Genomic DNA, 12280 nt, shown 5'->3' with positions numbered 1-12280 from the left:
ACTACCTTTGATTTTATGTGAGGAATTTATAAACACCAAATATTAAAGCCTTATTTCAGGGGAAAACTTGACAAGCTAAACGATGTAACCATAAAAATTGAATTTTGTGAATCATTTTGAATCTGAGTGTTTGTTAAAACATTGATAATATCCATAATAATGCTATGATAAAACCCATGTAGAACTAGGAGCTATCACTCCTTATTTTTCAAAGCACACTAATAGAGAAATATAAATCCAAGGAAAAATTCACATGTTGTTTCATCAGGTGGACATTTTCAGTCCATTACTTTTTCTGTACAACGAGACAGTTTTTTAAACTGAAATTTGTGTTTCCATAAGTAATATGCATGCTAATGACAACTAGCTGAGTACTGACTGACAACGGGTGTACTTTACACTCCTAACACAAACCCAGATTCAAAAGACTGAAAAATCAAACAGTCTTTTAATTAAATGTAATATTTGACTATTTATTGAAGAAAGCGTGTTTTTCAGAGGAAACTAGTTCGCAGGATAGTTTGTCATGTTAGGGAACTTTCTAAGCATTTTTCAGGCTAGCTGTGATGAATCATTAAGCTCTTTCTACTTATAGTGTGTCTGTTGCTGTTTTACAGTCATTTCCAAGATCACTACGATTGCTTTTACTCATAATGGGGTAATGGAGATTCGATCAGCTTAAAGATGTAATCAAAATGATTTAACCCAATTTAGATTTTAATTTAAATACTCAAAGAATGTACATATTAAAAACTAATATTAATATTGATAATATTACACGTCATTGAGAATATGCATTATCCTTTGAGCTTTTTGATATGAATAATTATAAATGAGAAAAACTTTTAAAATTGTTTCCCACGTTTCAGACAGCTTCTTGAAAATTGATGATGATCAATCTCATCAACTTCTCGCCAACTTGCCTACATAATCTGTCTTTATAGGTTCACAGTGTTGGCATCTGTATTACTTGTGTATTTACTTGGTATTGGATCGATACCAAAAGTTGTAGCACCATGCATTAAACACATTGATGGGATGTTAGCTATCCACTTCCAGTCACTCAAATAAACAATTAAATATATGAGGTCCACCAAATTCTTGGAGCTGCTTGAGCAAAGGATAGGTTGGTCCAGCAACCATGGAAAAATATAATTACGTTTCTCGTCTACGGTTGTGAAAGATTAAGACTGAAGACTCAAACTAAGTTAAACTTTTCTTTAATTTTCTTTTTTACATTTCAGTGCACCGCCTGGACTGCCACAAAATACTGCAAATAGTTCTATAATTACAGACTTTGACATATGCTGGTGACATAAATGCCACCATGTCTCACATGCATACAAAATATTAATTTTAGTTTTGGATTGTTATGATGCAACACATCTTTTTATAAAATCTGCCTGTGATTGCTAAAATACAGGTGGTGCATCAATTGACCCTTACCCCACTTTCCTCTGCATTTCCATGTGTGGCATCGCTGATGTAAATGATGTAAATGTAAAGAAGAAAATGCTTAAATTAATTTAAAGATAAATGAATAAAACTGTATGACCAACCTGTTTTCCACATCAGTGCTAATTTCTTTTAAATCTCATGACTGTTTTCTAACCTGAAGTAGTTTCATACTTTTCTAAAAGGAAAGAATAGTTCTCCTCCTGCCCTGAGATCAGGTGTGGCTGAAGAAATGGTTTCCAATAATATAAAGCAGCCGTCCTCATCCTTTTTTGTGCCAGGGATCGGTTTATGCCCGACAATATTTTCACGGACCGGCCTTTAAGGTTTTGCGTATAAATACAACAAAATAAAACCAGTACTGTTACCAAAAAAAAAAAAAAATTGATTCACACGGGAAAAAACCCTGTTAACACTGAAAACGATAAAAAACGATAAAAACCCTGAAAAGCATGAATTTCGCACCTGAGCCTCGACTCTGGCAGCCCGGTACCAAACGACTCCGGTCCGTGGCCCGGGGCTTGGGCACCACTGATATAAAGCCCTAATGTTTGCTGAACACAAACATATAACACTGGTCATGTTAATAGCATTTTGTTATTGGAGCAGGAGATTAAGAAATGAAGATAAAAAAGCAGTGCAGAACATGGAAGGAATGACAGGAAGATTTCTTTAACTCTATGATGAGTAAAAGCAATTATTTCTACTGCTTAGCAGTCAGGTAAATGATATGAGCACAGATGTTTGACATCTGTGCTCATATCATTTACCCTGTGTAAATAAATGAATGACTATATCAAACCTTTGTTTCCCATCAGATCTAATTTCAATCCAATTTTTCCCTCATTTTTAAACCACTAACCACGTTGTGGAAGACCTGTAAATGTTCCTATTGTCACTGGTGGGAAGCAAAGGTTTGGTTTTAGGCTGTCAGGATGTCCTTAACTTTGTGACTGACCATTGTTCTCAGGCAAGGGACCGGAGACCCTGTATGCTGGGCAAAAGCTCAATGATAATGAATGGCATACAGTGCGTGTGGTGCGTCGTGGCAAAACCTACAAGCTAACGGTTGACGATGATGTAGCAGAAGGTACTTGCCTCCATCAACTGGAAATATTCTTAGTATGTCTTTGTCAGTGTTATTCCACCATGCTACAGCATCTCGCCATAAACACTAAAGTCAGTGTGTAATTCTGCTCCAAAAAAGCAAGTACACATGTACCCATTAGTGTCAGTTTGCATTCATCTAATACTGTGTAATGTAATTTTCTCCTTAAATCAGCCCTTTTGTGTTAGTGTCAGACGGTGTTCTCTTTTCTTTTCGTTTTTTGTCTTTCTTTCAACCCTTCCCCTCCACCCTCCCCGTCTCCAGGCCAAATGGTGGGTGACCACACTCGTCTGGAGTTCCATAACATCGAAACAGGCATAATGACAGAGCGCCGATTTGTTTCTAGCATCCCATCCAGCTTTATTGGTCACCTCCAGAGCCTAAGGTATTTCTACTTCTAAGATGAATATTCTGTAGATTTTTAAAAATGTTTCCTTATTTTTGCCCACATGTTCTTTTCTTTTTCTCAGATTTAACGGCATGCTATACATTGACTTATGCAAGAATGGTGACATTGATTACTGTGAGCTCAATGCCCGCTTTGGGATTCGCTCCATTATCGCTGACCCTGTCACCTTCAAATCCAAGAGCAGCTATCTCAGCCTGGCCACGTTACAGGCCTACACGTCCATGCACCTCTTCTTTCAGTTCAAGACCACTTCACCAGATGGCTTCATACTCTTCAACTCTGGAGACGGCAATGATTTCATTGCTGTGGAACTAGTTAAAGGGTAAACTTTCCTTTAGAGGATACCTGTTAAACTTTTGTTAATGGTTGGTTGATTTTATTGTGTTCCAATAAGAATAACGAACAAACACATTTTTGTCAAAAGTCTGATATCCTGATCATGGCCGAACCTTCATTATAGGATAAAATTCATCTTTCTGTTATATTTTTACTAATTTGCAAATAGCAGATGTTTGTATTGCTATTTCACACTTGTTTTTGTTGTTAAACCCATATAACTAGTGATTTTTCTCTTGTAGGTACATACACTATGTTTTTGACCTTGGAAATGGGCCCAACCTCATCAAGGGAAAAAGTGAAAGGGCACTAAATGACAATCAGTGGCACAATGTGGCTATTACCCGAGACAACAGCAACACCCATACGCTGAAAGTAGATGCTACAGCCACTAGTCAGAGTATCAATGGTGCCAAGAATCTGGACCTTAAAGGTACACTCAAGATATGACTCAGTTTTTCATTTAGATATAGTGGTTGTTTGCTGCACTGATAAGAAACGAGTGTTTCGCTCTGTGGTATAGTGGTTAAGACATTTTACCTGACATGCAAAAGCTTCCTGGTTTCATTTTGGCAGGAGACACACAAACCATACCTCAAGCCCTTTGAGGGTTTTAAAAGATGCCTATAAATAAATGTATTATTATTATCATTATTATGAATAAACTTTATTACGATCTACTCAAGCTGCTTCAATTTCAGGACTATAGATGCACAATCCTCTTAGCTGTGTGTGCAGCGCGCCTTCAAGCCCAGTTTTTGACACTTTGTGGAGCATGCTGTAACCTTGGGGATATAAATCCAATAATTTCACAATTCAGAACGATGACGATGATCACTGTTGACTTAGTTAAATTTGAAGTTAAAGTTTAGGACTGCCAAATATTAATGACTAATTGTGTGGAGGATGGGCTCATGGCGTACATCCTTTGATGCCAACTGGTCAGCCAGCTTACTACTTACTTCTAACTTACCTTTAATCTTTTCATGGATGCTAGGCGTGACGTTGTCAGCAGGAAGTGTGGGTCAATATACTGACACTGAAATACTTCAGGACTATTCCCCAGTCGTGCCTTGATGCCGGTTTGCATTTGTGAAATGAAGGAGTTGGTTTTTGAAGAGAACAACTACCACGGCTGGGTATCGATATTGATTTCTATAACTGACTCGACGGTCCCGATTCGATTCGATTCAGTTTTGACTCAGACAGTCAGAAATATTAGAATTCTGATGATTTATCAGCACATGTCCATATTTTTATATCTATGTATAAAAACAAAGCTGAGACTTCATCAGAGGTGTGAGCATCACAGCAGAGGCCTTTGTGTCAAAGTAACTGAGGATAAAACAGAAAAACAAGCAGATTTTTCTGGCCTATAACCTTAAAAATATTCTGCAGTAGAACAAAACCTAAAGAAAACTATGATACAACATGTGAACATTACCTGAGGCTATTTTTGAGGAAAAAAAAAAACAGCGGCCGGCAGCACTGTACACACTAGCAGACTGGTGCGTAATAAGCAAGCGAATGATGGAGACAACAGAGACGTTTGATGGTAAACTGGTCTGTGAGTACACTGAAAGAAAGCTGAAGTGCAATTTTATCGTGGTGGAAGCAAAACAGCAAAAGTACGAGGAAATGCATGAAGCGTAGTTTTGATCATTTTGTTTTGCTGATGGTTCAGCGAGTTTTGGTCAGAGAGTGACGAAACCTGCAGCTTCAGAATCTGTGAGATGTTGGTGTACGTGGCGTCGGGTGAACGATCCACGCTTTGTGTTTTACGTCTTTGTGTGGAATCCGTTTACCTGCTCTCATTTACTGTTTAGCTGTTTGGTGGTTGTTGAAATAGTTTTGTGAGCTTTAACCTGAGATTCTGACAAAATACTTTTATATTGAAATATTGATTCAGGATTTAGTGAATCGATCTCACTTTATTTAAACTAAAATCGATTTGGATAGAGGAAATTTATTTTTTAAAACCTCCCCCAATAACTGCATCAGACTTAACAAGACAGTGCAGACGGATCTTTCTGGTGTTCCCAGTAATGCAACAGTAAAATAGTTTGTGTGGTGAATATTTAGCATACATTTGCAAACCAGCCAGCGTTGTATTCAGACAACAACAACAATAAAAATCCACGTACGTGTACAGCTGTCAAGAGGAAAAGCCTGTGTGATATGTGCGCTCTCTTTAGTTCGGTTTCGTGATTAATTAAAAGTTCTGTTTTGTTTGTCCTGATGTCGTTTAGATCTGAAAAGATTTCAACACAAATCTTTCTATAAATATCCATAATATTTTTAAAGATAATGTTCTCCTGCACTTTTACATTTTTTCTGTGCCCCAGGTGATCTGTTCATTGCTGGACTGGGTCCAGGCATGTATGGCAACCTGCCTAAACTGGTGGCTTCCAGAGACGGCTTCCAGGGCTGTTTGGCGTCAGTGGACCTCAATGGTCGTCTTCCGGATCTCCTCAACGATGCATTGTTTCGCAGCGGGCAGATTGAACGTGGATGTGAAGGTACACCGTCCCTCAAATCTCAGCCTGATTTAGACTACTACAACACAAACTTCAACTCCAACTCCAGCAGCCCTTTCTTCCTGCTCAATGCAAACAGTAGCTCTGCATCCATGAGACCGTATGGAAGGCGCTTCGTCTTATTAACTGTATTTGTTGCCTCACTTATTCACTGTTAGAATTCTGATCAAATCAGCTCCTCGTACAAAACCAAGTTATCGGCCACATCGGTCGCCTCCTTACAGAGCCTTCATCATCACTATTTATGCAGCCTTTGCTAATGCAAAGATTACCTCTCTTATTTTTTTTAATCTATGATGCTTTTGTAAAGTTTTTTTTCTGAATGATATGAATATTAAGTTTTATAACTGATTCAAAACAAAAACAGATTCTAATGGGTGCTGGCTCAGGTATGTCAGTAAAAGGACAAAAGACAGAGAGAGTCACTACATTTACATTTCCTTCAACATACTCACGTTATTCTTCACTTACACTAACTCTGAGAGTTGGCTACAATGCTTCTGACTACATATGCTGAACACTGTCCTGTGTCACGATGCCAATGATGTGTCAGTCCTGAGTGGATCATTGTTTACATCCATTTCAACCTTTAAAGCCCACAGAGTAATGGATTCAGATGAGACAATGCTACACAGTAAATAAAGTTCTCTCTGGTCTCAGAGCACTGTCATAAATGGTGACAAAATGACAACTATTTCTTTGTGTACATCATTGTTGAGGTCATTAACTATCATCATTTCTATTACTTTATTCATTTTTTGTACTCTCTATAGATGATTCATTACAGTAACCATAACTATCATTACTTTTGTGTTTGCCCTGGTTATTGTTACATCTGCAAAAATCTTTATCCTCACTGGGGCCACCAAACAAGATAGGACAACAGAAAGTAATGTATCCCATTACTGCACTGAAATGAGTATGTTACAAGGAAATGTTATATTTGGAATAGCATTAGGCGAAACATTGGACATGGACCCAAGTAGATTTTTTTATATGACAGTCGACATGCCTTTGAAACTTAAGCAACAAGAAAACATATTTTATGTCTGCACTGTGTATGTTCTGCCATGAACATGTAAATAGACCATATGAAGAAAAGTACAGGGGCGGCTACACATTACAAGTACAGGAGGTACTTGGTCATGGAAACCTATGCCATGAAGCGCCTTTGTTTCTGTGCCGATGTTGATGGGCAAGGCTGAAACTGTTAGTCAGTCAGCAGAGACTCTTACACACTTACGACGCAGCAATGCATGGCACCTTTACATGATCTGCCACTCTGTGGCTGACTTGTTAGGATTCCTAAATGATTCCACTTTGGAATAATACCATCACAACACCACAGTTCATTATGGAATATCCAGGAGGGAAGAAATTTCACAAACTGACTTCAAATGCTCGTATCCGATTGCATTTCCATGCTTGAACTCGGTGAGCTGTCAGAATGACCCATTCTTTCACTGCCGTTTGTAAATACAGATCTGATGGTTGGTGCTTGATTAGATACACCTGTGGCAACTGGACTGAAAATATCTTGGCTGTGGTTACGTAGTAACAATGTCCTGATTTTGGTTAAAACATTCTCATTAAGTTGTTTTTTCATGACTCTCACACTTTACCAAGAGATCAAGCTGTTATATATCTATTATAAAAATCAAAGCTCAAAATTTATGTGACTCTTTTGAATAATATTTGGCACTTTCGATGGGAATCACTGTTTTTATTACATTTATTTTGTTAGACTACTGCTGTTTGAGGTAGCCGGGGTTTACAAATGGTCAGCTGCAGAAGTACAAAGCAAATAACAATGTAACTACTTCAAAAAATAGTTTATATCTTTATTTGTTGGATGTGCAGTTTTACATCTTGCCATTATTTCTGCATCAGGCTATATTTGGTATTCAGTTCACACAGACCTTTGTTCACAAAGACAAACTTGCCAAAGGTTTTAACATGTTCTGTGTAGCTACACCAAAATGGGCCGTTGAAACATTTTGCACAAGAAAACAAATGTCATTGTGGACAAAATGTTTCCATCTTCCTGTAAAAGTTGTGCATTTTTATTATTCACTTATTTATTTGTTGCTGTTTTATGGGCCATCTTCCACAATCTGTTTGCATGGACATCATTTTCTATACAGCAGTTTTTCTTATGCCTGCCATATCATTGAGTTGGAAATGTATGTATTGTACTTTTTGTTTTTCATGGAACATTTATTTAAAGAGCCCCATGTTAAACCAATAAATGTGCTAGCTGACATTTCATTTTAGTAGAAAAGAAACGGTATATGTCCTTGGTATAACAATCTGAATCAGAATGAAAACAATGTTATTTCATTGTACTGTATGCAGCGCAAGAAAGTATCGGTTGATTAATTTATTTTTCCAAATAAAATTTCATCAATCGCAGTTTGTTGGTCTTGTCCATGGCATTTTTGTGTGTTTGTATGATTTTTGTATGGTTTTCTTTTTCTTTTGCAATACACCACGATCAGCTCAACAGTCTTTTAAACTGTTTGAAATTTCATTGTTTGTAATTTCATTACAAGCTTTCATCACATTAAAAGTTTTTCTTGTTTGTTTGTTTGTAAGTTTGTTGCCTATATCGAAGCCCATCTGTAATTAGGGAGTTCAGACTGCAGCAATACATTTTGCCGTCACTAGAGGGCGATGCTGCACTGCTAACAAACAGCAAATAAGCATCAAAACTGAGCTTTAGGATTTTCTTATAAGCTAACGTTTAAAACAATCCCCCCTCGACGGTCAACATGACTTTGTCCCGAATACCTCCTTTAACTGAGCATCTTTGACGAGGTAAGTCTCCGGACCATCACATGATTTGAGGTCGAATAACAATAAGTTTTTGTTCAGTATCATTGCAAACCAACCATTCAAGTTATAAAAAATAAACAATAATTTCCCAAACAAATGAATGTGTGTGAGTAACCAAAGTATACAAACAACAGCACACAAAGCAGTTTAACAAAACGTCTCGTTGCTCTTTATTTGTCATTATCATCCTAACATTCACAGAGTTATCGATGACACATTGTTATAGTGGCACAGTCGCGTTCTGACAGCACAAAGGTCTGGCTGGGCCTCTCCCCCTGCTCTGTGTACTCCACCTTCCTCTCAGTCCAAAGACATGCATGCCTGTTTAATTAATGATTCTAAATTGGCTGTCAGTGTGAATGTGAGCATGAATGATTGTTTGTCTCTCCACGTTAGTCCAGTAGACTAATGGCCTGTCCACACGCGTCTACCATGGCAGCTGGAATGGGCTTCAGCTCTCCTGTAAACATGAACTAGCTCAGCCGTTAAAACTGATGCATAGAGAACAGCCAAACAGAAAGTCTGAACAGAAATAACTGAAATGTACTATGCTTCATTTCAAATATAAAATAGTGTAGTTTATTTAAAGAATAACTACATTTTGCCACATTCCAATGAGAAAAAGATTTTTAGGGATAACTGTAGCAGTTGAATGATCTTTTACCAATTCAGTCCAATCAAAATTCAGTATTGAGTTTTATTCAATTTTATTTATATAATGCCAAATACAACAACAGTCACCACATGGACTTTAACAGCCATAAGACATTACATTATGATGACTGACAGGTAACGTGAATAACACTGATGATCACGTTATTCTGGCACCTATTATTGAGTGAGAGATATATAGATAATATTTTAAGGAGCAAGTGCAAGGACCAGATTGTGATGGTTAGATGATATGGTCAGAGCATCTCCTAAACTGCAGCTCTTGTAGTTTGTTCTCACTCTGCAGTGGTATCTATCAAAAGTTTTTCCAAGGAAGGAACAGCAGTGACAGACAGGTTGTTCATGGGCAGCCAAGACTTCAGTGATGCGCATTCAATTTCCATTCAGTTTTATTTATACAGCACCAAATCACAACAACAGTCGCCTCAAGGCGCTTTACATTGTAAGGTAGACCCTAATACATACAGAGAAAACCCCAACAATCATATGACCCCCTATGAGCAAGCACTTTGGCAACAGTGGGAAGGAAAAACTCCCTTTCAACAGGAAGAAACCTTCGGCAGAACCAGGCTCAGGGAGGGGCGGGGCCATCTGCTGTGATTGGTTGGGGTGAGAGAAGGAAGACAGGATAAAGACATGCTGTGGAAGAGAGACAGAGGTTAATAACAGGTATGATTCAGTGCAGAGAGGTCTGTGAACACATAGTGAGTGAAGAAGAAACACCCAGTGCATCATGGGAATCCCCCAGGAGCCTAATGCAGCATAACTAAGGGGTCATTCAGGGTCACCTGGTCCAGCCCTAACTATATGCTTTAGCAAAAAGGAAAGTTTGAAGCCTAATCTTGAAAGTAGAGATAGTGTCTGTCTCCTGAATCCAAACTGGAAGCTGGTTCCACAGAAGAGGGGCCTGAAAACTGAAGGCTCTGCCTCCCATTCTACTTTTAAATACTCTAGGAACAACAAGTAGGCCTGCAGAGCGAGAGCGAAGTGCTCTAATAGGGTGATATGGTACTACAAGGTCATTAAGATAAGATGGGGCCTGATTATTTAAGACCTTGTATGTGAGGAGCAGCATTTAGATCTGGGGCCAATGAATGGAAGCCAATACAGGATAAATTACATTAGTCCAGCCAAGAAGTAATAAATGCATGAACTAGTTTTTCAGCGTAACTCTGAGACAGGATATTTCTAATGTGCATGAAAAATGAAGGGTGGCCTATGTTTTCCAGTCCAACCGATCAACTACTGTAGCTCAAATTGCTGAAAAATGACACTGATTATTATAGAAAGGTGTCAGAATACACAGTCCATTGCAGTTTGCTGTGTTTGGGGCTGCATAGTTGCAGACCCATGCCCATGCTGACCCCTGTCCACTAACAATGTTCACACAAGCATCAGAACTGTACCCCTAACTAATGGAAGAAGGTAGCCTGGTGTGATTAATCATGTTTCCTTTTACATTGCATGGATGGCCGGGTGCGTGTGTTGCTTACCTGGGGAACACCTGACAGCTGAAGAAGACAAGCCAGCAGTGGCAGTGTGATACTCTGGGCAATGTTTGGGGAGACCTTGGGTCCTGCTAAGCATTGTTGCAGACCATGCACACCATTTCATTGGACTGGGACCTAGACAATATTAGGCAGGTGATCATAATGGTATGCCTGATCACTGTATGTTTTAAGATAAAGACCCAGCAATAATAGAGTGAAACCTAATGCCAAGTATGTATCTGTTTAAAAACCACATTTCTAAGATTTGTAGGGATTTTTAGGAAGGCTTATGAACTAGATAAGTATGGAGAGAGAACAGGGAGAGACCAGAGAGACATGGGGACACAAATCACTTCCACAGGAGACACCGGTGATGAGACAAAGACAAGAATGGGACAGACTGGGCACGGAAGAGAATCAAGAACTTAAAATATAAATGAAAAAACTATGGACTACTAAACTCAAAACTAACTGATACATAGCTTTAATGTAAGTATTTCTTAAATTACCCAGGACCAAAACACTGAGTAGCTCCGTAATTACCCTGAGTGTGTGAAGACTTCCCATTTACATGTACAAAATGTAAACTATTCAATAGATTTGCTTCAAATCTCTGTACTAAAGTATTGTGGTCAGTGGTAATGAATGCTGCATTGAGGCAGCACACGCACAGAGGTGAGTCCTCTGTCAGTGGCCATAAGAAGATGAGTCCTCTTCAGTACCACTGTTTCTGTACCCTGATCATAAACCGTTCCTCTCATTCTTTAGTATAGGAGAATCATATACATATTTTGAGCTGCAACACTGAACTGAAGCCAGTTTTGCCAGTTTTGTGTTTGCTTCTTTTGTCTGATCCCCAGGACCCAGCACTACCTGCCAAGAGGATTCCTGTGCCAACATGGGCATTTGCATTCAACAGTGGGAGAACTACACCTGCGACTGCTCCATGACTTCATACACCGGCACACAATGCAATGACCGTGAGTAATATCTAATGTCACATTCATACAATATCACTTTTTTGTGACCAGTGAGTGACAAATGTGAGATTCAAGAAAAAAATTAAAATGGAGAACATTCAATGTGTTGACTGCATATTAATACACATGTTGCAAGTCAGCTTTATATTCTTAGAAATATGTAGCCTATACACTAAATATTAATTTAGCTGAACCTTAGTGGTGGTGAGTGGCACTGATGTATGCTTAGTATTAAGTCTTCCTAGCTATGGATTCCAATTACAAAGAAAAATCATGGACAAAAATGAAGGATTTAACATTGTGTGGACATGTTTCTTTGTTTACCGGCTTGCGTGTGTGCTTGATGTGCAGCAAGATATTAAGCAAAATTATTTGGGAAGACATTTCCACAACAAGCTCTGTGAAATTGCTGAACAGTATCTGTGTGGATGTGAGACACAAAGAACAATTTCCAAGCT

The 12280-nt window shown here is 38.5% G+C and overlaps 1 protein-coding gene across 7 annotated transcripts in view; it reads left to right on the top strand.

Moving 5' to 3' along the window:
* Nucleotides 1-12280, top strand: part of nrxn3a (neurexin 3a) — a 208152-nt gene that overhangs the window by 132820 nt on the left and 63052 nt on the right. For all 7 annotated transcript variants that reach the window (XR_003270631.1, XR_003270630.1, XM_026151866.1 and 4 more), the window contains 6 exons: nt 2426-2545; nt 2828-2948; nt 3034-3294; nt 3551-3741; nt 5654-5827; nt 11703-11822. Coding sequence is in view for 5 of the 7 variants with exons in the window: in XM_026151866.1 (XP_026007651.1) it covers nt 2426-2545; nt 2828-2948; nt 3034-3294; nt 3551-3741; nt 5654-5827; nt 11703-11822 (987 nt within the window). In the remaining 2 variants the exon portion in view is untranslated. The remainder of the gene's footprint in view (nt 1-2425; nt 2546-2827; nt 2949-3033; nt 3295-3550; nt 3742-5653; nt 5828-11702; nt 11823-12280) is intronic.

This window comes from Astatotilapia calliptera, chromosome 19 (genome assembly GCF_900246225.1).
Source record: "Astatotilapia calliptera chromosome 19, fAstCal1.2, whole genome shotgun sequence".
Lineage (NCBI taxonomy): Eukaryota > Metazoa > Chordata > Actinopteri > Cichliformes > Cichlidae > Astatotilapia > Astatotilapia calliptera.
The sequence above is the reverse complement of the archived record's forward strand: the minus strand, read 5'-3'. Positions and strand labels throughout refer to the sequence as shown.